We start from the raw sequence: 27,436 nt of genomic DNA on the forward strand, positions 1-27,436 counted from the left end.
CTCACTTGTGTACTTAACTTGTGTCTTATGTACAAAATACTTGTTAATTATACTTGTAGTTTGTAATTCATAGTTACTTGTTTATTATTATTATTTTTTTTTTTTTTGTATTTCTTTGTTAATATTAAGTTACTAACTTTATTTAATGTAGGTACCGTCTGGCTGCAAGACGTAAAATACAAGCGCTGCTTGGGAGGCAACCCAATTCAGAATATAATCAGATTTGCTTTCTCTTCCCCTTTTACTCCTCCATTTTCTTTTTGTTTTAGTAGTTATTTTCGTAAATTCCATCCCTATATGCTTACTTATTTCATTGCATGCTTTTAATTGATTACATTGAGGATAATGCAATATTTAAGTGTGGGGGAAGGGATTTATATTTTTGTCTTTCATTTTGAATCCTATAAATATTTTTGTCTTTCATTTTGTGTCCTATAAATATTTTTGAGTCCTATATTTTTTAATAATAATAAAAAAAAAATTAAAAAAAATAAAAATAAAAATAAAATAAAATGCATTCATTCAGTCTTATTAAATTCAGCTTTTTACAAAAAAAAAAAAAACAAAAATAAATAAATAAAAAAATAATAATAAAAAAAATAAAAAAAAAAAATATCTCCCAAATTGTATATTTTGTATTTCTTAGTTAATTATAGTTACTAACTTTCTAATTTCTATTCTGTCTGGCTGAAAGACGTTAAACTCAAGCGCTGCTTGGGAGGCAACCCAATTCAGAAGTAGCTGTGCAGGAGTCTACCTACACAGATTTGCTTTCTCTTTCCCTATCTCTTTTTATTTTTTATTTTTTTCTCTTTTGTTTTTATTTTAGGATTTATTTTCATAAATGTCTTCTATCTATGCTTATTTGTTTCATTGCATGCTTATGATTGATTACATTGAGGACAATGCAATATTTAAGTGTGGGGGAAGGGATTTATATTTGAGTCTTTTATTTTGAGTCAGATATATTGGAAAATACAAAAAAATCGAAAAATGTCAAAAATTAAAAAAATTTCGTTGATTTTATTTATTGAGTCTTAGTCCTTTGTTTTTATTTTTGAGTCATAGGATGCCCTTTTAACTGTCTAGGATGAGCTTATATCTCTGAAATTAAGGCTAAAAGAGGATCACAAGATTGGGATAATATTTGATGATATTCTTTGGTTAATTATGATTTATGAAAAGCATATGAATGTGTAGTAGATATGGTGCATGCGTAACTTTGGTACAGAATATGAACATGTGGATGATAAGTTATGATTCATAATAACCCTTGTGAGAATTTGAGCCATGTGCCCTTTCTTTGTTGAGTGATTAATGGAAAAAAAAATGAATTATACTCTTATTTTCTTGGCGATGATTCTGTTGATCTCATTATTCTTTCATCTTGATTGATTACATGCCATAGATTAAGTTTAATGGACTAGAGAATGCTAGAATTCGCTCTTGTGCTTGTTAAGACGTTTTGTCAATACATGGCCCTGATTCTGGAAAGGATAGAGGCACCTAGGAACTACCACCATTGCCAAATAAGCCTGTGTCCCTATTTGTGCCCGTCGTGGGACCCCCTTAGATAAACCCCTTTGAGCCTACATTAAGCCTTTTCTTTCATCACCCTAAAAATCCTTAACCCCTGAACCTTAGTATAGTTATAATCCTACCCTTTGTTCTAAAAACTTAGTGGAGCTATCTTTTGAGACTTACTACATGATGGTGACAAGGATTAAGAAGAGGTGAAAATTCAAGTGTGGGGGTAGACTTGTCCATAAAAAAATTAAAAAAAATAAAAATAAAAAAATATAAAAAAAAAAAGAATGTTTATGGATTTTAGTCCCCCATACTTGGTGAGTTTGGAGATTGTTTTGAATTGAAGGCCCACTATCGAAAAATTTGGTCTTTGTCCAATTCACTAGAATCAAAGGGAGTTTAGAATGAAGATGAAGACATTAAGCCCTTTTATAAAGCCTCATGAGTATGACGTTATGCCTTGGTGGATTTCTAGAAGTCTCTCTACATCAACATGAGCTCTGCTAGGTTTTTAGGATACTTTGTTAAAATTCCTTACCCTTTCATTTCTTAAAACCTTGAGCCTTAGCCCCATTACAACCTTTGAGAAGACCTTCTTGATCCTTAAGATGGGACAGCCTTTGATGTGGAGATGAGTTACAAGAGTTGAACATATGGCTTGGGTCCATTCGTGCAAGTAGTTGATATCTTTCATGAGATCTTTTTAAAAAAAAAAAAAAAAAATTATATTCACAAAGTGCTTTTTGTTTCTTATATATGTGAGCTATTTGATTGCCTCAAAATATTTTCTCTCACATATAATTGAGTGATTATAAGCTTTTAAGCATGAGCCTTGAATCTTAGAGAAGAAAGAGTGATATATCCATGTGAGGTTTGAATCATGACTTGTTTGAAATATGTTGAGCTCCACTCACCACCATTGTTTACTCCCAAGTCTTACATGCTTATATGTGGATTATATTTTGTAATTACCTCTTGAATATCTTGATGATGTGATTCTTGGTTAAGTGCTAATCTTGGTGTCTTGAAAGTATGAGATTTCTGAGACAATATGTTAAAGGGCAATAGAGGTCTTTGTGATGTCAACATCATGGTCTTTGTCTTTGAATTTACTCTTTTATGTGTGACGTTTTTTTTTTTTTTTTTTTTTTTTTTTTTCTTTGTGTTTTGCTTTGTGTTTTACGTTTTTGGTTTCTTTGAGTCTTTGTGTTTTTGTTTCCATACTTAGTCAATTTTTTCGTTGGTTTCTTTGTTTTGTGTCATAGTCTTTTTGGTTTGTTAGTTTTTGATTTTGCTAAGGGACTAGCAAAAGCTAAGTGTGGGGGAATTTGATAGGAGCATTTTAATGTGGTATTTTAATAGTTAATTCCTCACATTTTGCTTAGTTAATTCCTTAACGAATCGATTTTTAATTCAATTTTTATTTTTAGGTACATTGGAGTAGATGATGATGAAATAAGTGTTAGGTCCATAAAATGATGGAGAAAAATGGAAATGCACTAAAAAGGTCAACTTTACACATTTTCCTACTCCGGCTAGGAGAAACCAAGCCAAGCAAGGAAGAAGGAGCGACCACCTGACCAAATGAACTTCAAATGAGCTGAAACCTTCCAGATCCATTCTAGACATCCTAAGAAACATTTCTTATGAAGAGTGCAAGAGCCAAAAAGAAGTGGAAGGCCTTCAAACAGTCAGCCCAATTTTCTGCAGAAGCAAAACTGGAAAACTGGACCTGTAAGGAGTCCAGCAGAAATTCCGGCCCAAACACATGGAGATAAATTCTGAAAATTTTACAGAATGATCTACACTCATGATGGATCATTTCATATGAAGAAGTCACGGGCAAAATCTGAAGTCTTGGTGGAGAATTAATTGAAGGAAAAATGAGTAGAAAGTGACTCAAACCTAACAAATTCCATTAGTGTTTAAATATTCAAACCTAACAAATTCCATTAGTGTTTAAATATTCAAACCTAATAAATTCCATTAATGTTTAAATGCTCAAACCTAACATATCATCATTTGTTTAAATCCAAATAGTTTTGCTTGGTAGCCTATAAATAGAGGCTACAACAAAGAAGAAAGTACATTCCTTCATCCATTCCATTTTCTTTGTCTCTCCATTTCCTTTCCATTTTCCTTTCCATCCTCTAGTTTCACGTTTAGTCATCTCCACGAGTTCAAGCAAGGCCAAAGAAGAAGAAGAGAAGCCGTGAGCACTTCCATCCATAGCCATCCTTGAAGCTTGCTTTCGAGTTTCAAGAATCCACAACGTGAATCATCCATCTCATCTTCATCCACGGTGTAATCCTATTCTCCTTTGTAACCTTTGCTTTGAATTTCGTTGGTTATGAACTAGTTGACATATATGTTTGAACAAAGTATTATTTCTGGAATTTTTATGATTAATTGAGAATTTTCAGATTCATATATTGTGATTCGAGAGTTGCTTATGTGGGTTTGTTTAATTAAATTTGCGTTATAGATAACTTTTGTATTTTAATCTTATGTGGTTGCAAACACTTAGGGTTTCGATATGAATGGTGCTAGGTTTAAGAACATGAAATCGACTTTTCGTTTTGTGTAAACTTGAATCAAAGTAGTAAAGGTTTTGTACAAAGATCGAATTTAATTAAAGAGAATTGCAATTAGGTGGACTTTTCCATACTAAGTTGTACACTTGAGTTGATAGCCTTTCTCTATGTGTAATGCGTTAAACATGACATGATTGACTAGCTTTCTAGGGTTTGATTGCATGTTTGATAGGATTAATCTAGGTGCTTTCGCTTAGGTTAATTAGCATTGAAAAGTAAAAAATGGGAATTCATTTGCTTTCGAATGTTTCACATGATCAACTCCTTTCTCATGACTTAGATGAACAATATTAGGGTTTGAATCAATTTTAATCATAAGTTTCGGTTTTGATCTTTGTTCCTTCATTCCATTCGTATTTTTATGTTTTTGCATTTTAATTGTTTTTGTTAACTTAGTTTCATTTTCGAAAAAACCAAAAACAAAATCCCCCCTTTTCGTGTAAAATGTTTATATTTTGTGAATACATTTGTGAATATTATACTTTGTTTTAATTTTAATTGTTTAATTGTTTGACAATGACAGGTGTACCCTCAATCCCCGGAATAGAACGATCCCTATTTGCTTATACTACTAACGATCTTTTCAGGGTTAAATTATGCGCTTGCTTTGAGCGTATCAGTAGGCTACTTGCTAGAGGAGACACCAACAGGGGTATCAGCATGCTTATCTTTGGTAGGGCTTGGGATCTTCTTTTTTTTCTCTTGGAAACTCTGCCACAATTTCACAATAGTAGGGGACTGTTCATTATTATTGTCATCAATAGTCTTTCCAGGCAATTCAGAATCAGCCACAGTCTCATCTTGAAGCACAGCAAATCTAGAGCCAGCAGCAGAAGATTTCTTATTACTGCTAGTATCACCATTTTTCTTTTTATTTCTGTAGCTCATCAACATCCATGGGCCCATGTCCTCTTTAATCACATCATTTTGAGGGACACTTTGCTGCATACTTACGTCAGCCACTTCATTCTCAACATTATTGGTATGATTGATCACATCATCATAATTCATAGTTGGTTGCTTGGAATGAGTATTATCATTGACCTTGAGAGTTGGGCATTTGTCTTTAGCATGACCAAAGCAGCCACACTCAAAACAGATCAATGAAATGCCTTCATAGACAACTTGATAAGCAATGGATTCCACTTCGACAAATGGACGCAGGGGCTTACTAAGATCAACCTCAATGCACACTCTGGCAAATTGTCCCCTAGCTTGGCCAACAGTGAGTTTGTCCACTTTGACCACATCTCCAAGGATCTTACCAATTTTTGCCACAGTGAAATCCTTGAAGAATTTAACAGGTAGGCCAAAAATTCTCACCGAGAGAGCTATTTTACCAATGAATTCCTTCATGGGGTCAAAGTCAGGTCTCCATTTTCTAACAATAAGGGTTTGGCCAGCTAAGATCCATGGACCTCCACAAAGAGCATAGTTCATATCTTCTTCCAGGTTGAATTTCACAATATAGAAATCATTAGGAAGGTCAATAAGTTGCCAACCTCCTTTCACCTGCCATTTCCTTCTGAGACCTCTAAGCATGAAATCAAAAGTGTTCGTTGAGTTGGGTTTCCCCATCAATTTGACAACAACAGCACATCTCCAATCAAAATCAAGCTTATTGTGGACTTTTTCAGAGAATGAAACGTTCAAACCATGCATACCTTGAGAGTAGGTACAGTCTTCATCATTGAATTCAAACTCTTCTGTCATGGTTTTCCTGTAGCGATCGACTGGGTTCTTCAAAGTGCTCGCGTAAGTCATTTGGGGTTGCGAAGAAACAGTGTTCTGCACAGTAGTGTCCAGATCTTCCATCCGGAGAGCCTCCAGATCAGAGTTGATATCCCCTCCATTCTTCACACGTTTACGTTGAATCGACATTAAATCCGACTCCCCGCCACTTCCCGGTGGAAGGGCGGAGAACACAAAGGCCGGCGACGCCACCAGTGAGTTTAGGTAGAGAATCGGAGCCGGGAAAGATGGAAATCAACAGTGGCCAATCGGTGCGAAAGTTAGGTAGCGGCTAGGCTTTTGGGAAAGGCGCGTGAGGCGCGTTCTCAAAAAGCAACAACGAGCTGGTATCTCACTTTTGATCACTTCTCCCAATTGTAGTCTATGTTTATCTTATTTTTATTTTATTTTTTATTTGTTTGATGACAGAAAGAAATTTGCAATGAAAACTCCTACAATTATTTGAGTTAGAGATGAGGCAACCTGGTGATATACAAGCTTGTTCCTTTGATGCCAAATTTCCCAACCTAAAAAAAATTGTCTCTAGGCTTCTCTAAAACCAGTTTCATTTATTTACAAATAGATCTTGAGGTCCACGAATCCAATTTGATAATACAGTACATTGTTTAAAGGAACAAAACAAGTAAACAACATAGGTGTGTTCCAATTCTATTTGCTTACATCGAAGTTGCAAATGAAGGAACAATTGGATAAAGAATTATGTTAGAGAAGATGAGGAGATCTGCAGTGCCTCCAAGGGGAAGGAGATGAACCAAATTGATACGAAGAACAAAAAAGTCATTTTCACAAGACAATTGACAAGTTGTGTTTTGCTACAATACACGTCTCTAATTATTATTGGGCCATCAAACCACTTGGCAATCCAAGTTGGTTCTACGGGAGCACCTAAAAATTTCTCCAAATGCATGCACCCTGAAGGATCTGAATATGCAAGAAAGTAGGAATGCCATACATGATTGTATCAAAATGAAATTTTTTTTTGTTGTAAGCAAGTTTCATTTGTTGCATTGAAAGTAGAAACTTTAAACAACTGATCCTATCTTTTTCATTTGGTCCTTTTCTAACAGCCATGCAAATGTAGTTTTATCGGAATGGAAATATCTGTATTTTTTAAGCAAGTTTCATTAGTATTATGCGGGTTGATATCATTGCACGATCCTCATCAAATTCGAATGATATTGTTGACTCGAACCACTATAAAAAACGCAAGAAATAAACGGACTCGCACGTCATTTCATGAAGCAATTGATGGCGTAGATTAGATTTGATTATAAATTTTTTTTTTTTTGGTTACAAGATTTGATTATAAATTTGAATTTAGCTCTAAAATTATACATACATCTAAAGCCGAAACACTGTTCCTAGCACTGTTATCGACACTGTTTATTTTGAATTGGCGGTTTTGGCGCTTGAAATTTTTTTACAACTCTGCCACTGCCATGGATATATCGCGTCTTCCCGTTGATTTCCTTTTCTTCTACGGTCCTGAGTCATCTTTTTCAATTATCAAGAAAGATCGACAGATAGAGAGAGAGAGAGATAAAGAAATCGGAGATAGAGAAGGAGATCGGAGGCAAATCCCTAAAGCATAGAGTCGTCGCCCAGTCAATCCAATTGAATCCGATAATTTCAAGCTATTAAAGGTTCCAAAGTTTGAACCTTTAATCCGGTAATTCTCTCACCTAATTCTCAGGTCTGATTGCATCCGAATTCTGAATTATTGTCTCGATTCGATTTTTCTGGGCTCGGTTATTGTAGGTTTTGTTTAAAGTTGTGGTCTTTGGATGGTAATTGGGGGTTTCGGATTTCTTGGTTTTTCTTTTTCCATTGTTTTGTTTTTTTTTTTGGTGAAATTGGGTTTTCTGTTTGGTTTGTTTCATCCTCGATTGTGAAATTGGGTTTTGTGTTTGGTTTGTTTGATCCGTGGGTGCTTGGTAGAGTAGTGGCTCTTGCTTGCAATTCATCGTTTTACACCCCTTTTCTTTTTGGATTTCTATGTGATACGCTTTGAGCAAGCATATAATTTAACCCTAAAAATATCATTAGTAGTATAAGCAAGTAGGGATCGTTCTATTCCGGGGATTGAGGGTACACCTGTCATTGTCAAACAAATAAAGAATTAAAATTAAAACAAAGTATAATATTTACAAAGATATTTACAAGTATCTACAAATTTACGAAATTAAGGGGGATTTTTAAGATTTGGTTTTCGAAAATTAAAATAATTAAAACAAATAAAACTATACAAACACTTATACAAGAATGGAACATATGAAACAAAGATCAAAACCAAATTCATAATCAAATTCGACTCAACCCTATTATTGTTCATCTTAAGTCATGAGAAGGAGTTGATCATGTGAAATATTCAAAGCAAATAATTTCCCATATTTTACTTTTCAATGCTAATTAGCCTAAGTGAAAGCACAAAGACTAATCCTATCAAACATGCATTCAAGCTCTAGAAAGCTAGATAATCATAACATGTTAGACGCATGAAACACATAGAAAGGCTATCATCTCAAGTGCGCAACTTAGTATGAAAAAGTCCACCTAATTGCAATCCTTTTTAATTAAACTCGATTTTTGTCCAAAACCTTTACTACTCTTGATTTTAAGTTCACAAAACAAAAAGTTGAATCATGTTCTTAATATCTAGCACCACTCATACATAAACCCTAAAAGTTGGCCACCAATTAGAATAAACATACAAGAGATATCAATTAAGCAAATTCAATTAAACATTCTCACATAAGCAACTTAAGAATCACAATAATAAGAATCTGAAATTTATTCAATCATGGAATTCGAAATTAAAATCTTGTTTCAAATGTTATGTTAACTAGAACAGAATCATACAAATTCAAACAAGGAAAACCGAAAGAGGTTACAAGGTTGAAGGTCGAATTACACCGTGAATGGAGATGGTGATGATGAACTCGAATTGATGAACTCTGAATCTTGGAAGCAATCTTCAAAGCTCACGGCTTCAAGGTGGATTATGGAGGGGATGCTCACGGCTTCTTCTTCCTTCTTCCTCCCTTGCTTGAAATTGTAGAACCCGAACTAGAGAATGGAGGAGAGGACGTTTATGGAGAGAGTATTTCTGAAAATTATGGAGTGTGGAACCCCTTTAACGTCAAGAATAGGAGGTATATATAGGGAACGGCCAAGGCTCTCCAATCAATCAGAATTTTCCACATAGCTTCGACCAATGATAGCTCGCCAAGTAAGCTTTAGTGTGTCATCCCACCAATCAAAACCCTCCATTAATTCCCTAAATTCCTTTAATATATATCCTTGCCGAAATTAAATAGGGATTTTCTGATTTTTTTCATTAATTTCGGCCAGGAATATCTTAGGAGAGAGAAGTTGCCGAAATATCATGAATAAATGCTGATTTGCTTCACCAATTTCGGCCAAAATGAATTTAGAGAAAGTAGGGAATGAACCTAGCCTTGTTTTGAACCTTTATCCTTCCTTAAAACTCTCCCTTGATTCTCTTGGCGTCATCTCCTTCATTATTTTCTGATTTTTACGTTTGGCATCACATATCCTCTCTCCCTTTTTACGTTAATCACACAAAATTAACTCTCCAAGAACCCATTAAAATAGAATGTTTCGACCTAGCAGAGCTCTGCTAGGGTTGGGAGAGCGCCGCCTTCGAGCTTGGCCTCTCTGTACCTTTCTCCATCCTGCGTGGAGTACACCTTCGGTATCCCCTTTGGGGTTGCCCAAATCCGTTCCGACTGTCGCTGTGGTCTCTCGGTGGCAGAAGTTTTCCAGGCCCTCATGGCTGGCTGGCGTGGATGCTGGTGATTTATCGGATCATTTGTCTCTTGTTATGCAGGCCCGTGCAATCCCATTGGAGGTGCCGTGTTGCGATGGCTCGGCTAGGCCTCGACGAGCGCGACTCAAACGTCATGGTATGATGATGGCAGCGGGGCTGACAGATTTGGGAGGACCTTGGTGGGCGCAGTTGGCGACTTGGCGAATTTCCGTGTCAGGTCAACAGCAATCTCAACATGGAGAGCTTCTGGCTGTTCGGCGTCTGGATGCTCGGCTGGCCATTTGGGTCTTGTGGCAAGATCATGGTGCGACGGTGACGGAGAGAGGCAAAAGAGATGAAGTCGGTGGCACTGCAGAAAGGATTGACTGGCACCAGTGGAGGCCGCTGGGTTTCTCCCTCCGGTTTGCTCTCCTCCGTCAGACGAAGGTGGTGCAGCGTTGTGCTTCAGGAGATGGCAGCCGACGTCGAGCTAAAGCCAGGGTGCCCAAAGGTTTGGGTGTCCAGATCAGTTTGAGGTGGGCTTGGGCTTTTGTTATGTTTGACCCGCCAGTTTTGACTTTGGATTCGGGCCGAATTTGGATCCGTATTTGGGATCCGGGTCGTATTCAAATTCAGATCTTGGATCCGAGACAGCTGCTCATGTTGATCTGGTATTTGTTCTGGTTCTTGGGAGTTCGTTTGATAATTTTCGAGTTTTTGACACCCTCGGTTACTTTCGAGCTCCCGGTGAGCGAATCACCTCTCCTAGGTGATCATATCACCGGTTACGGTTACGGTTACTCTTCTATTTACACTGCTCTCGTGACATATGTAGTGCAGCGATGTCGTCCGACATCAAGTCACATGGTTACCTTTCATTTTAGATGTGTCTGTGCATCTTGCTATCCTTTATTGTTTTTCCTATTTTATAGATGCGTTTGTGCATCTTGTTATGCTTTATTGTTTTTCTTTCGATGTGTTTGCATCGCTCCATGTACTTCTCAATTTCAATTAATATAGCTTGTCGTCTTTCCCTTAAAAAAAAAAAAAAACTCTCCAAGAATATTTTCCTTCCTTAAAAATCTCTCAAGAAAATCTCCACTTGAAATCCTCAATCAATCATCTTTAATTTCCACGTTGTCACCTTGTTTCCCTCTTCATAATTCACGGCAAATTTAATCCCCAAGGAAAATATATTTTCCTTTTAAAACTCTTCCTTGATTCTCTCCCTTGATTTCCTCTTTAATTTTTCACGCCAACTCCTTCTTTCTCTCTTTGCTTTGGATGGCAAAACACATTTAAATCTCCAACGTTCACCCGCTCCTCCTTCCATTTATGAGCTTATTTCAGCTCATTTATTTTCAAGAACCTGAAGATAGGAACTATTAATACAAGTAGAAACTTTCTGAAAACAAGAAATGAAAACTTCCTAAACAAAAATGGAAACTTGCTAGAAATGGAAAATAGAAACTACAAAACGGAAACTTTCTACAATTAGGAACTTTCCCACTCGAAGAATTGAAACTTTCCTGAACAGGGTTTCTTTAAGGAAATAACGCAGGAAATGTAGGGAAATCGCAGTTAAAACGTCGCATTAAAATGCTCCTATCACTATGTGTTGGTTGAAAAGAGACATTAGGTTGTTGAGTTGAGTTGTTTTGTTCTGTATCGTTTTGGAATTTTGTTAAATTAAGGCTGTTCAATTGCAATGGGTATTTTTATTGGATTATATTTTTTTCTATTTTTTATTTTATTTTATTTTATTTCTCAGACATTAGATAGTGACTTCCTTGATTGGATGAATTTTTGTATGTCTTCCTTGATATGATATGATTATACTTGAAGTGCTGGTGTGAAATTGGAATGTGTGCTGCTGCTATCTGTTTTTGTTTGATTTTTTTTTTGTTGGTCTGTTGATTTTGAAGTTATTGCTCGAGGTAACTTTTCTTTGCTGTTTTCTTTGTTTAGTGTTCTTAACAAGTTTGATTAGTGTCTTTCGGTGGTGAGTTTTTTTTTTATTTCCTCTTTTTTTGAAAGTGAGCTGTTGGAATTTGGTTTTCTTAGAGAGGTTTTGGATTTGGTTTCATAATTATCGTGCTCTGAACCATATTTAATAGTGGATTCTGAGTAAGTGGGGATCAATAAGATGTGATCTTCAAACATCTAAAGCATTAAGAGTAATCTTAAATAGTATAAGTGAAAATTGGCTGTCAGCTTTATTTAAAACAACAGAGAGAACAATTTCTGTTTTATGGGAATTTGTGGCTAAAGACAATGTTGGGAATTTCTGATGTTAGAACTAATTTTTTTTTATCTCTAAATAACTTTTGATTTTCCATAATTTGCAGTCTTTGTAAAGTCTGAGGCATTCAAACAGAAAAGGGAAGAAGGGAAATCAGTTTCTCTCGAATTTCATAGGTGAGACTTCAATCTTTTATTCTGTGCCTTTTCTCATTTAAGTATATTTCTCGCTTTCAAATATGATCAAGTAGCTGGTCCTGTGTTTGGTTGATTGAGTATTCTGTGCCTTTTCTCATTTAAGTATATTTCTCGCTTTAAAATAGGACAAGTGGAAGTTATTTGTGACTTTGTGAGAATGTGATTTGAAATTCTTTCTGGGTGCTGTATTTGATGGGTGAAGGATTGGAATAGTTGATGATAAGGAATGAGGTTTTGAATCATTTTGTGATTGCTGTTGATGAGCCACGGCATCCTTTTTTTTTTTTTTTTCTTTTTCTTTTTCCCGGCTCTCTCTTCGCTCTTCTTTTCCTTAATCATCGCTCCTTGATATTGATCGTTGAAATTAAACTAAGTCGTTTTGTTTCTATGAATTTTTTTTTTTGATTTGTGTTCTTTTTGGGAATTATTGAAGAAGTAGAGATTTTGACCTTCTTGGCTTATTTCTGAGGATCGATGACTTTTTAGGGGCAGTTGCTGCAAGTAGTCCTAACTTTATTATTGGAATCCTCTGATAAGTTCTATGTTTTGTAGAATTCTGTAACTGCTGCAATTAAGTTACCTTTTCAGCTTGGTTCTTTTCTTTGTATTAACATTTGGTTGATGCCTCATCATGTGCACTTTTGTATACAGTTAACATACATGTCCCTTAGTAGTGTCATTGATGCCTTTTTGTTAATCTTCCGCAATATTCTTAATTTCAAAGCTTAATTCTATACATTAACTTCAGTAGTTCACTGTTGTTCCCTTCTATTGCATTATTCTTTTGTTGATATTGATATGAGTTATAGATTCATACTTAGTGTTTAACTTTCAAATGAATCTATGGGATATTTATAGTCAGTGAATGCTGTTCTGTTTGGTTTGTATTACCTAAACAGTGAAGTGATGCATAATAAAGGATTTGATATCACTTAACTGTATCCTTTATTATGTATCACTTCACTATTTAGGTAATCAATTTCCAGTTTCCAATTGGTTTCCTCCTCTTAGTAAATTTCTGGAGTATGAATTTTCCTTGCTCTCGATTTTTGTTTGCAGATTTTGAAGAAATTTTGTAAGCAGTGTGATCCTGGTCAGTGCTCACTGTTTCAGTCTCCGTTTCTAAATTTTATTCCCTGCTGAATTACTATTTGTTGCTGCACCACTTTTTGTATGGATAGATAGAACTGCAGCAAGCGATGTTTTTGGAGAGACTCCATGACCAACTTTTGATAGGCTAACACCTTTTGTATATATACCCCTGGAACAACTATTTTTTGGAAAATGTTCCAGCAGCACCTATTTTTTGAAAACTACTATAATGGAAAATGTTTTTTTTTTTTTTGGTTACAAGCGGGGCCTAAAAGGCCCAAACAAAACGACAAAAAGAACTAAATGTTAGAGCAGGAGCTCCTCCTAGCTCTAGAAACTGTAGAAATGTCATCAAGATAAGCCTGAGCAGCATGAACAGGCGGATTCTCAAAGATGATGACACCAAGTTCATGATTAATGCTTTCCTTAGCTAAAGAGTCAGCAGTCATATTGCATTCTCTGAAGATGTGGGACAGGTGGACATTCTCCATAACATCCATCATATTTGAGCAGCCCTTGAGAAGAGAACCAAGTGGATGAAGGGAGAATTCAACTTTCTGCATAAGCTGCACCAAGATGGCAGAATCAGACTCCACCTCCAAATGAGAGATGTGAAGGCTCACAGCAAGTTTAAGACCGTAGAATAAACCCCAAGCTTCAGCATCAAGAATTTCTCCAGTTCCCAAATTGACTTGGAAACCAGTGATCCAGTTACCCATATGGTCCCTGATGACACCCCCAGCACCAATTTTGCAGGTTAAAGAGGATCTAGTCCCATCAATGTTTAGTTTGTAAAAATTATCCATAGGCTTCTTCCAAGCAAGAGGGATGTACCTGTAGACAGTATCAACATTCAATTTGACATTGGCATTAGTCCATTCTGCAGCATAGTTCCAGATCACTTTATCAGGACAAGTAGGCATGATAAACCTTGGATCAAAAACAACCTTATTTCTCCATTTCCAAATAAACCAACAAATAAATATGAAAAGATTGCACCATTTAATATTCTTCTGAATCAGTGTCTGACAGTGCAGTTGAGCAGCAATCCAACCATTCCAGTCCAGGGAGAAGGAGTTAAAGATAGCCCCAGGTTTAAGAAAAGCATTCCAAATAGCAAGAGATCTAGGACAGTCCCTGAACAAGTGGATGAGGGGTTTCATCATCAGCCTTGCAGATAGGGCATAAGGAGGAGGAGGTAAAACCTCTTCTAGCCCTTTGAACATTAGTTAGCAACTTCTTATGGAGAGCAGCCCACAGGAAGGTTTTCAGCTTAGGAGGAACATTACTTTTTCAAACAGCAGCCCATTGAGAATTTTGGGGGTTGGAAAAATCAAAACTATAATTATAGGCAGACTTGACTGTGAAGGTACCATTAGATGTGGCTCCCCAAATCAAAGAATCACAACCACAATTATCAAAACCAGTAGGGATATTGATAATTTGATTGACGATATCACTTGGGACCATGGAAGAGAGAAGATCCAGGTTCCAGCCCTCATCAGTCCAAAAGCTATTGATGGTTGCATTGATGTTAATGTCAGCAGTAGGAAGAGCCAAGCAGATGAGGGATGAGGGAAGGAGCCAATGATCAAGCCAAAAATTAATGGAGCTCCCATCACCCACACGCCATTTTAGGCATTTCCTTAGCAGCTCAGCACCATGAGAAATGCTTCTCCAAGTGCTTGAGCAGTCAGTAGGAGGTTGATAACTTGTCTCAGTAATATTGGAGCTGTGCAAGCATACATTGAAGCCCAAAGACCACTGTCCTTTTGAAAGATCCTCCAACTGGCTTTGGCAAGCATAGCCTGATTCATATCAGCAGTTTTCTTAATCCCAAGGCCACCCAACAGCTTTGGTTGGCAAACAGTATTCCAATTGACTAAATGGACCTTCTTTTTCTCAATAGTGTCACCCCAAATGAAATGTCTGTTTAATTTGTCACATTTTTCACACAAACTCACAGGAATTGGGAATGGCAGAAGTAACAGATTGCACCAAGGTTAATCTACCTGCCATACGAGTAAGGTTCCAGCTAGATAGTCTGCATTGAATCTTATCAAAGATGCTAGCATAAGTATTCTTGTTAACTCTGGAATGAATGAGACCTAAATATTTCCCAAGATCATTGGTTAAGGGAGATCCACAACAGCAATCCTCTTGCAAGTGTTAGGGGAGCAAAAGATGAGGGATTTTTCATAATTAACAGCCTGATTTGTTTTGTACTATAATGGAAAATGTTGCCAGTAGAAACTTTGATAAGATCTCAAAGTTAGGGCATGATTTTGTTTTAGATGATCTGCTCCTGCAGTGATGATATTGTACTATTTTGTCTGAGATCCTTGATTTATAATGTAGCAATGGTCTCAAGACAATTGAAAACAATTTTAAGTTTAGTTCTATTACAGCTAATTCATTGATAACTGGCAGCAAAGCAAAGCGCGGCGTCGTCGCAAGTCCCAAAATTAAATTTAAAGAGAAAGGCGCCCAGCCTGAAACGAAAAAGGGAAAGGGAAATGGAAGAAGAAGAAGAAGAAGAGCAAGTGGCGACGGAGCCTCCCAAAATTCACCGCCTAGACGAGTCCGTAGTGAACCGAATCGCCGCCGGTGAGGTCATCCAACGCCCCGTCTCGGCCGTCAAGGAGCTCGTCGAGAACAGCCTCGACGCCCACTCCTCCTCCATTAACGTCGTCGTCAAGGACGGCGGCCTCAAACTCATCCAAGTCTCCGACGACGGCCACGGAATCCGAGTCAGTCATTACTTTCCCTCGCATTTAATTTTAATTTTTTGCCGGAATGTTAAATATCACGATTGATTGTGAAATTATTCGCACTCTACTGATCTAGTATGAGGACTTGCCGATACTGTGCCAGCGGCATACGACGTCGAAATTGTCGTCGTTTGAAGACCTGCAGTCCATAAAGTCGATGGGGTTTCGAGGAGAAGCTCTTGCGAGCATGACGTATGTGGCTCATGTGACGGTGACGACGATCACCAAAGGGCAGTTGCATGGTTACAGGTGTGTGTGGCAATTTTGTTTTGTTTTTACTTTTTAGAAAGCAATGGACAATTGGAAGTAAGATAATGCTTTTGAATTTTGTACTGGTTTTGTTTGTGTTACACTGTAGTCTTGAAATTGTAATTCGTATGAGTTCAGGGTTTCTTATAAAGATGGAGTGATGGAGAATGAGCCCAAGGCGTGTGCTGCCGTAAAAGGAACTCAGATAATGGTATGAAACTCAGTTTGGTTTGGTTGGTTTGGTCTAGATATAAGCAATCGGAGCTGTTCGAACAATTTATAAACAGTTTGAAACGACTAAAGCAGGGTGAATGTGGATTACATACCTTGTTATTTTTGTTTGTTCACTTGTGCAATGTGATGAAATTGGCTTAAGTTTTTTATTAAGTTGTTATGTGCTTTCAGATTGAGAACTTATTCTATAACATGTCTGCCCGGAGAAAGAATCTGCAAAACTCTGCTGATGATTATTCAAAGATTGTAGATTTGTTAAGCCGGTTTGCCATTCATCACACAAGTGTTAGCTTCTCCTGCAGAAAGGTAGGTTGACATTATTATACTTGTATGTCTTACGCCTTTTCATTAAAACTTTGGCATGGCAAGAAACATGTTTGAAAAATCATTATTACAGCCTTTTGATATGCTAAATCATTTCACATTTATCAGCATGGAGCCGGTAGAGCAGATGTTAGTTCTGTTGCCACAATATCAAGAATTGATGCGATTCGTTCAGTTTACGGGGTGTCAGTTGCCCGCAGTCTGATGAAAGTAGAAGAAGCTTTGGACAATGATCCGTCAAGCTCAGTTTTCCAGATGGATGGCTTTATCTCCAATTCTGAATATGTTGCGAAGAAGATAACTATGGTGCTTTTTATAAACGGTATGAACTATTTTATGCCATATCAACAGAAGACTTTCAATTACAAAGTTACTAAAACTACAAACCAAAAGTAAGTTTTAATAAACTACCGTCTACCATTAACTTATTAAGTGGGTCAGATTGGGTAAGCTGGCAATTCCCATTTAAATGTGGCCAACTGGAACTAATCTAAACTTCCATCTCTAGTATTCTACTATCAATCATCTGTTTCTGGGTCATCCTTGACCCAATTCCTTATTTATTACTTATTGTAGAATCGATAAGTTGAAGTTTGGTATCATGGTAAAGTGTAGGTGGCACTTTTCTATTTTCATGCCGCAGAGCTTTTCTATGTCATTGACTCCGTACAGTTTCTTTTAAGTTTCCTTGATTGTTAAAAGTTTGAAGCGCTCTCTTTTTTCCCAAAAAGGATGGACATAAAATTGCTAATTTCTTTTCTTGTAATCAAGTCAAAGAACATGGTGTTTATATGACATAATGATTAAATACTTTTGTGGATTCAAACAAAAAAGCTAGGTATCCTTGATACGGTGTTTACTTTCATTTTATGGATTTGAATTTCCTACCCACCGTAGTTTATGTAGGCATATTACCACCCGTTTGATGGATTTCCACCAGTCATACATACATAGAAATATCTATAAGTATATATGTATGTATAATTAACATGGTTAAATAAGTTAATAATTAGTGTAACCAACTATAATAATGAGGAAATAGAAATATTATAACCGTGGACACGTGTAATGTGGTAGTAATACGCCCACCTAACTATGGGTGGGCAGCAAATTAAGTCCTCATTTTATGGGGGAATGCCAGGGCTACAAGATTGCTTTGTACTTCTTTCATTAGGTTTTTAATTGGTAGACTTTTTGTGCTCTTTATCGTCCTCCCTTCCAAGTACTCCAAAGAGACTCATTTTGTTTACCTTATCAAACTGTTCTCCGTTGCTCCTCATCAAAGTGCTGTGTCGCAATAAGATCTTTGAGAACATTCTGTTATGACAGACTGTATCTCTTGTCAAACTGTTCTCTGTCACTCCTCATCATTGTGCTGTGGTTGCATTAAGCTTCTCATCTATTATCTTGAAGTCATGAGGTGGTGAATGACAGAAGAAGGAGCAACTTCATTGAGAGATTGGAAGCAGGGGAGGGGACTATTCTAGAAGAAGAGTTAATTGAAAAAGAAGTTAACTCATCTTTTATTCGAGTGATGGGATTGAATGTTTAGGGTTTGGATTGGATCTTTTGGCTGAAGATATATTATATAGTGATTGTCACTAATTGATTACGTTTTCTTTCTCGTTCTTTTTTGTTTGACATCTTCTCTGAAAAACAGATAGATTGGTGGATTGCACTGCATTGAAGAGAGCTCTAGAAATTGTTTATGCCGCTACATTGCCGAAAGCAGCAAAACCCTTCATATACATGTCAATTGTATTACCACCTGAACATGTTGATGTGAATGTTCACCCAACAAAGAGAGAGGTATCTGTTGTTAGTTCTTATGTTTGTTTCTTCCCTTGTCTGAATGCCTATAAGTAGCCTGGAAAGTAGTGATGTACTAAGTTTTTCTTCCGGCTATAACACTAGCAACTTTAAATGTTGGAGAGGCTTATGAAATGCAATATGGTTCAATGAGATGACACTATGGTTTACCTTGACCTGGCATTTTTTGTTATAAAAATTAGGAAATTGAAATGAAACATTCAATCTCACATCGTATCATTGACCTCATATAAATAAATATCTAATTACTATATTTTTTTGTAATTACGATTTGTTTAGAAAAAAATGATGAATTGGAGATGGAATGCAGTCATGGACCAGTTTTTTTAAGCTGTCCTATAACTACAAACTCATTTTCTGTATACAAGTAGTATTGTCCGTCAATGTATGAAACAGGCATCACGTAAGGACTAAGCTAATTAGTCAGCTGCTGGCTATCCACAATGACTTTAAGGAATTTTCTTTCTGCTGAACACCTTAGTCTTATTCAACAAATACTAAGATACCAAAAGATCCTCAGCTTTTCTTGGTTGTTATTGATTTTTTCTTTCTTCAATTTTGTATTGCAACAATTGGTGTTTAAAGTTTTTCCTATATTCTTGAACCACCAAATGTATCTAAGTACTTACAAAATTGTCTGTTGATACACAGGTGAGTCTTCTGAATCAGGAAGTCATCATTGAGAAGATACAGTCAGTGGTTGAATCAAGATTGAGAAGCTCCAATGAGACACAGATATTTCAGGAGCAGGTATAGTAGCAGATACTCAAAATGATTGTAAAGTTAATGAGTCAAATGATGTATCTCTTTTCTACCATTTTGGGGGAGAGAGAGGGTGGCGGCGGCTAGGTTTAGAGTAAAGTTAATGAGTCAAATGATGTATCTCTTTTCTACCATTTTGTATATGCCTGATGTTTACTGTTCTTTATGGTGGGCTCCTTGTTCCCCCTTTTATTGTATTGTTCTTTTCTTTGGTAGCTAAATGTGTTTTCTCATTATAAAAAAAAAAAAAAATTGGTTGCCTTACTAGATTTACAGGAAAATAGCTTCTTTCTTTTTTTTTTTTTTTGGTAGTCCAGATGTAGATTTATATTTTTAACTATTCTTTTACTGCTTTAAACTAAGCATGTAATGCTTTTAGTTAAGCTCCATTTCTGCAATTCTGTCTTCAAATGGATATTGCCATCTAAATTGTGCACTTTTGTGGTACCTTCTGTCTTATACTTGTTGCAGACAGTTGAACCACCTTCATCCAGCCAAATGATTTCTAGCAAGGATTCAAATCGTAATCCTACGCCATCTGGTAAATCAAATTTTATTCATTTATATTCTTTTTTCTTCTGTTTGTTTCTCTCAATCTTGGCATATTCATTGCACCGTATGTACATTATACTCTTTTTCTGGTAGTGTTACCCATGTTGAATTTTAAATGCATTTTAAGCAGGGTCAAAATCACAAAAGGTTCCAGTGAATAAAATGGTCAGAACAGATTCATCGGATCCTGCTGGAAGGTTGCATATTTACTTGCACGCAGAGTCTCGTGGCCATCTTGAAAAGAATACTAGCTTGACTGCTGTTAGGTATGATTCTTAATACTTGAACAGTCAGTTTAATATCTTGTACTGGACCTCTTTTAAGAGCCATTTATCAGTCTTCTTTCAATTGACAATTACATTACAAGACTTAAGTTTAGTATATGAAATTGCCAATCCACTAATATTTGGCTAATATTTTCATGGACAACTTTACTCTCAGGTTTGAATTTGATTAGTTTATATTTTCCATTTTAAATCACTCAATGGCTTCAGCATGTTTTTTTGTTGTTGAACATGCAAGTAATGTGTTTTCTCTTTTAAACAAAGATCAAGACTTTTTTCTCTAGGCCAAGGTTGACCAAGAAGGATATATGTTACCTCATTAGGAATTACATCAGTCAAAACTGAATCGTGGTAAACACTGCAAGAGAAAAGGAAGAAAACACCGAGTTATTGGAATGGGACTACTATCTAACCATGCTGCTTTGTATGGTTGTGAGCATGGCTTGACAAAAACCTTGGTGTGTTCAACTGTGGATGTTGAGAGAATACACGTGCAAATACCACTGAAAATGTTGGGTTAAGCCATGTTACCATGGTGCACTAGCATCTGAAACATTGCTGTCAATTGCAATTATCCTTCATGAAAGAAGCATCTGGTTTATAGAGGGCTTATGGTCAAATGAATACTCATTATCCTTATCTTTGTTCTTTTTCAGGCACCATTGTAGTATGTAATTGTAAATATTCTTTGTTGTGTTTGTCAAACTGGTTTTACTTCCGAAATAAAAGGGGATTGTAAGTTGATCATTTTTAAAGTGTGTGTTTCTGTTGTTGTGATACGTCAATGAATCTTGATGGAAGGTTAATCTCGGTTTGTTCTATCTTGTCACTTCAATTTTTTATTATTTTAGTTCCTTTAGTGATTTTGATCTGCTATGCTTAATGTGATTTGTTCTGATCGGGGGGTTGTTAAGGTTTCTTATTTTCTTGATTGACTTTTGTCCATCCTGTTTTTATATTCTTAATTTTTTTTTCTCACAAGTTTGTCATTTCCTATCCAGAGAAGCTATTCTATTTATTAAGTAACTTTATATAACATCTGTATAATTACTTACCTTTGTATACTTCCTTAGATCGTCTGTTAGACAAAGAAGGAACCCAAAGGAAACTGCTGATCTGAGTAGCATTCAGGAGCTTATTGCTGATATTGATAGCAATTGTCATTCTGGTACTCTTATTTTATTTAATTTTTTAGTTTTTTTCCTTTCCTTTTACAGTATTTATTGGTCTGTTATATGGTGAAAGCTTTCATTCTGTAGCTAGTGGATGTTTGTTACTTAGGGTTTTGGTTTTGTAGGTATGCTAGACATTGTGAGACACTGCACATACATTGGAATGGCAGATGACGTCTTTGCATTGCTTCAGCATGACACACACCTCTACCTTGCAAATATAGTGAGCTTGAGGTACATGCTGCTTTAAATATGTTGTAATAAGAGGAACAAGTTTATTAGTTCCCATACTTCATAGCATCAAGTACCTGAATTTTTTATCGTATCCCCTTTCTTAGTAATGCAATAGTGTCTGCATCTCAACAGTACTGCTTGCCCTGTTTCTGAGAGAAATAAAAGTACGTTTAGAACAAAGAAGGGCTGGATTAACTTTGGGCTCAGAATTCCTTTGCGCTTCCACGTCTAAATTTTATAAGGATGTTTTCTCTAAGCATGATTCTTTTGGATTGTAAGCTTTTTGACTTTTTTTGGTGTGATTGGTTGGTGTTTGTTTGGGTTCTAGGTTGTGCTTGCTTTGTTGAGTTTGTTCTAGGTTCTTTGGCCTGGAGTGGGTTGTCCCCATGAATTTGTGCTTTGTGCTAATTGAGTTCATTTTGGGTGTGGGGATAACAAAAGTTGCTACTTTTAGTGTAATGTAGTTCTGGCCTCTATATGGATGGTGTGCTGAGGAGTCTGTAAAATTAGGGAATACACGCTGGGTCAGAATTAGATTTCGTTAAGAGTATAATATCCCACATTGGCAAATCTCAGCCTTGCATAACAATATATTTGCAATGCTATGCATATCTAATGTAGTTGGAGTAGAAGTTATTACTTATGGACAAAGTAGGGTGTTTGAGAGAGATAGTTGGTGAGTATAGAATCCCACATCAGGAATCCTATGCTTTGTATAATAAAATATTATGTGGTCCTCTCCGCCCATTAATCAATTGGTTTTGGGTCGGATACTATAACTTGCTTAAACACTTGACTATGTTGTGCATCTTAACTGATCTCAAGTTTTGTACTAAGTCTGGCTTCCTTGTATTGATTTTTTATTTTTTCTAAGTGTGCAATGTTTGTTTTAATGGACTTTTTACTCATCCCCTGTTGTACTTTCTACTTTTCTTGTGCTATAGATTTTTCCTTTCCTATGAAAAAGGATTTTCCCTGACCAATCACTTGTTTTCTTGTGTTTTATTCGGTCTAAGTGTGTTTAGGTTTGATTTTATGGACTTATTCATTTCCTATTGTACTTTCTACTTTGCTTCCCTATTTCTAAAATTTTTCTCTTCTATCAGAAACTGCTTTTCTCTGACTTGTCTCCTTATATATGAATTTCGAATGAAATTACAGCAAAGAGCTCATGTATCAGCAAGTTCTACGTCGATTTGCTCATTTTAATGCTATACAATTAAGTAACCCAGCCCCGCTGAAGGAGTTGATTGTGTTGGCACTGAAAGAGGGGGACACAGATCCAGAATCCACTGAGAATGATGAACTAAATGAAAAGATTGCAGAAGTAATGTACTCACTTTCTTGAGTTTGATTCCCCCAGCTTTCTGTTTATCATATTTATGTTTTCTGAATATGATTATGATTTGTTTTTTAGATCTCTTTTCTCAATGGATTTTGTTTTTCCTGTTTGTGGTGTTCTTGTCCTTGTATTTTGAAGCCTTTCATTATAGAGGTATATAGGTGTGTTAAGATTTTGAAAATATTTTTAAAAATTTATAATGCTAGAGTATGCCATTCTGCTAATCCTTGATTCCTTTTTCATAGATAACGGAGAGAACTTTAGAATGTTCTTGATTAAATTGGTCCTTGTTTGTAGTGTTGGTTAGTTAAAATATATTTGTATTCAAAATTTGCTTATGTAATGTGGATAAATATTTGTTATATCTAGCGTGAAGTATTTTTAGATCCAATTCTTGTTTCTTTTTTTTTTTAACTACCTTTGCTTAGATTTCACTAAAAGAAATGTTTTTGCAGATGAATTCAGAACTACTTAAGCAAAAGGCTGATCTACTAGAGGAGTACTTTTCCATTCACATAGATAAAGATGGAAATTTGTCCAGGCTTCCTGTCATACTTGACCAATACACACCTGACATGGATCATGTCCCAGAATTTGTGCTTTGTTTGGGCAACGATGTAAGTTCCTTTGCATCATCTTATCATGTTCTCAATGACATATTTTCATTCGCTCGAGTGTGGCTCCTTAGTCCTATTGCTCCTACATCTTGATGGAAAATATCTATTAATCTTGGGCAATCTAAAACGGATGTGCTATAGATCAAGAGGCCCTTAGGTTTTGTATATTGACATACAAAGGTCAATATACTTGGTGTAGGATTCTATGGTCCAAACATACCTCCTCATATTGTAAAATTGAATCAAAACAAACTTACATTGGTTGACATGGAGCACATGTGGTCGAATTGGGCCGGGCATGTTCGTCTTTTGGTACCAATGAAGTTGGCATTGGTTAGAGGCTCACAATTTTGTGTATTGGGATAGATATCTATGCACATGCATTGCTTCCCTGAACTTAAGAGGTTTTCTTTTCTTTTTTGTTATATCAATTTGAATGGTATGCTAGTGATCAGAAAGTTAATAATACAATGATATCTCAAATAATTTGATCCAGAGTCCAGGTTTGTATTGGTTTATCAAAATGTTGATCATTGTTTCATGTGACTGATTTGGACTCTGGACATCATAATATGACTTTGTATGCAATAAAAATTCTATGCCTTTATGTGACTAAAGCGTATCAAAAATTGAGGGTTTATAAGAGTGTTCTTTTCCGAGAGAACAACTAAAGTGTGTGGAACTTTAGAGGTGTCTTGATAATAGTTCCCGTATTTCTCTCTCTGTTGAAATGTATCTTTTATTGAGCAAACCTTGATGTGTTTATATTATAGGTTGATTGGGAAGAAGAGAAAAAATGCTTCCAAGTAATTTCAGCTGCACTTGGGAACTTTTACGCCATGCATCCTCCTATGTTACCCAACCCATCTGGTGATGGTTTGCAATTTTACCAAAAAAGGAAGTTGTTCAGGAATAATGAAGGAAGTCTCTCTTGCAATACTGGTATGCCTGTTTAGGCTGATCCTTTTTCAGCATTTCTGTTTAAAGAGTAGTGTTATACTGATATGTTAGTTTTCTTATGAGTAAGGTAAGTTTTAAATATTAACACACACATTAATCTTCTCTCTCCTTTAAGGAAATGTTCATCTGTTTCTGACAGTTTTCAGAGGCTTGTGCTTTCTCGGTAAATGTCTTGGTAGAAGATATGATTTCTTGGAAATTCTTGTAGAAATCATGGTGGTGTTGTTTAAATCTGATAGGTTTATGAGAAGAAAAAAGTCCTAATTGCAGTCTATAACACATACAAACATCAGAAACAAGGGCCAAGCATAACTACCCATTAGATATTTATATTTAGGTACATAAAATCTGAATTTATAGCCAGTTTACAACATCTGAATGTGAACTCAAGAGTCCAGATAGAATAGTAGGTAGAGAGATTGCCATGTAGTTCAAGATCGAATCAAAGTGATAAAATAGAGGAATAGATTGAAGAGTTATCTCCTAAATGTTGACTTGGATTTGTGTCTTTGGTTAAAATCTATTTTTGATGCTAGCCCTTGTCAATTAATATGAAAGATTCTTCAAAAGACTTCCAACCAAGTTTCTGAAAGAGATATACTAACAATGGAGGCACAATCATTGCCCATTGTCATTTCGAAAAACCTGGGTTCAAGCAAGTCGTGCAGTCTTCCAGGCACCTCATGTTGATTATGTGATTGAATTTGGGTTTCTTCTTTCATTTTTGGTTATTGGTTTTTGAAAATTTTGTCGAAAGCACAAGATAAGAAAATCCAATGAACAAAGTGGAGAGGAACGATAAGTTATAACCTTACTGTTTTATGACAGCAAGGAAAGGATGTCTTTTCCTTTACATTCATGGGAATCACTTGTTTCTAAACTAACTAAATCAGTTTGCTTTGGCATACATCTCAAAGCATCATTTTATGAACCAGTGTGCCGCCTTGTTTAAGTTGACATTAGGTCAACAAGGATGTCATTTCTTCTGCATCTTCCCACTTGTAGACATCAATAGTATTCCTCAAATACTCTAGATGCTTATTGTAATCAGGGGTTTAGGCTCCATGTCCCCCCCTTGTATTCGACAGTTTCATTAATCAAGGCTTGAGGGCAGCCGCACCAGCCCTTTATTCAAAAAAAAAAAAAAAAATAGTATTCCTCAAGTACATTGAAGTGGTTTTTGCTATTTGCAGGTGCGGATGATATGATGACGGAGGACGAAATTGAGCACGAACTAGTTGCAGAAGCAGAGACTGCATGGGCACAGCGCGAATGGTCAATCCAGCATGTATTGTTTCCATCAATGAGGCTCTTTTTTAAGCCACCAAATTCTATGGCTACAAATGGAACATTTGTTCGAGTAAGTTACTTTTCTTGGGATACCTTAATTTACTTGATTCTTGAGTTAACCCAAGAAGTCAATAAACTCATGTGTGATGAGCTAGCTTGGTGATTGACATGCACACTTAACTAGAAGTCCATAAAGTTTTGGGGCAGATTACAGTATTACTCCAACTTGGTCTTTCATGTTTCAAGCTGCTACTGAGGTTTTGGAAACAAGTCAGAAAATCAGATGTTTCTTACTGTTTAATTATCAAGGACTGTTTTGTTAATACATCAATGTCACCATGTAGCCACATGCTACTGGCTGGCTGCCTCATATAGGAACATGACCTTCCGGTTTCCTCTCTTTATCTTTTTTTATTTTCCAAGTTTGGTGGGATTTGTGGTGCTTATATTACTACATTTGCGCATTTAACTATGAAAATGATCTGGGTTTATTGAAGTAATCTTAGTTTTGACTTCTGAGAATGATACGAGGATATCCTTGCTTTTTGTAGGTTGCTTCACTAGAAAAGCTGTACAGGATTTTTGAAAGATGCTGATGTCATTCGACCATTTAATTTCTGGAGGCGTTCAGTTTACATTCAAGTCATCACATTGTTCTTATGGTCTCTGTGACTGGTTTGTAAAAGGCAAAAGGTGGCATGGCATTTCAATATGCCAGCCATTTGAAGTGGTTGATTAAGACGAACACCAAAAATTGTTTTTCGCTTTTTTTTTTTTTTTTTTTTTAATGTTCCTGTTTGTGATCTCCATTAGTGCAGCTTGAGGCCTCGTGTATATATAGTTTCATCCTTTTTTGCACTTTTAGGTTGACCTAGCAGACACTTCAGAGTCTTCACATTTGAAACTATTAAATCTTCTTTTAGACGTAATATCATCTAATAGTGTGGTATCAAAATGTGGTACAACCTTAACATTATCCTCAGTAAGTTTTAGTGCTCCAAGCCTTCAACTGACCGCCTGAACTTCTTAACATGACAAAAACTGCTCTTTCTTTAAAAAAAAAAAAAAAAAAAATGTGGGAACCCGAGGGAGTTCGGCGCCAAAATTCATATTTTTGAAATTTATTATTCTTTTGAGTGTTTATAATTTAGTTGTTCCCAAATTTTTTTTTGAGAAAAAAAAGTTGCATAGTATTAAGCAATTGAATATTTAGAAACAAATATCAGGTTCATCCATTACTGAATTATAAATTTTTTTTGGTTACAAGCGAGACCTAAAAGGCCCAAACAAACACAAAGAAAAGGCTAACAGGAGACAGTTCTCCTAGTTTTAGTTACAATAGCAAGATCATCAAGAAAGGCTTCAGTAGCATGGATAGGAGGATCCATAAAAGTGATGAGACCAGGCTCATGATCAATGCTGCATCTAGCCAAAGCATCCGCTGTCATATTACACTCACGGAAGATGTGCATAAGCTGGACATTCTGCATAGTGGCCATAAAGTTGTTGCATCCAGCAAGCAGAGATCCAAGAGGGTGGGTAGAAAGGTTTTGCTGCTGCACTAGCTGGACAAGAACAGCAGAGTCAGATTCAATTTCCAGCTTGGGGATGTGCAGGCTTGAGGCTAACTTTAACCCATAGA

General features: G+C 36.2%; 1 protein-coding gene across 3 annotated transcripts; it reads left to right on the top strand.

Annotated features, from left to right (window-relative positions):
* Positions 1 to 15,056: 15,056 nt before the first annotated feature.
* On the top strand, positions 15,057 to 26,749 carry LOC133721319 (DNA mismatch repair protein MLH1-like). 3 transcript variants are annotated; one of them, XM_062147896.1, is made up of 17 exons: positions 15,057 to 15,196; positions 15,604 to 15,923; positions 16,021 to 16,193; positions 16,332 to 16,404; positions 16,599 to 16,733; positions 16,860 to 17,073; positions 18,412 to 18,560; positions 19,233 to 19,331; positions 19,815 to 19,884; positions 20,026 to 20,161; positions 21,253 to 21,347; positions 21,477 to 21,585; positions 22,747 to 22,912; positions 23,383 to 23,544; positions 24,318 to 24,486; positions 25,698 to 25,864; positions 26,346 to 26,749. In XM_062147896.1, exons 2-17 carry the CDS (start codon positions 15,690 to 15,692, stop codon positions 26,388 to 26,390), a joined length of 2,196 nt encoding a protein of 731 aa, XP_062003880.1. In that variant the 5' UTR covers positions 15,057 to 15,196; positions 15,604 to 15,689; the 3' UTR covers positions 26,391 to 26,749. The 3 variants fall into 3 exon arrangements, with proteins under 3 accessions (XP_062003880.1, XP_062003882.1, XP_062003881.1); XM_062147898.1 differs by having other exon boundaries at positions 16,048 to 16,193; XM_062147897.1 differs by lacking the exon at positions 15,057 to 15,196 and having other exon boundaries at positions 15,269 to 15,923.
* The last annotated feature ends 687 nt before the right edge of the window (positions 26,750 to 27,436 follow it).

Source organism: Rosa rugosa, chromosome 7 (genome assembly GCF_958449725.1).
Source record: "Rosa rugosa chromosome 7, drRosRugo1.1, whole genome shotgun sequence".
Lineage (NCBI taxonomy): Eukaryota > Viridiplantae > Streptophyta > Magnoliopsida > Rosales > Rosaceae > Rosa > Rosa rugosa.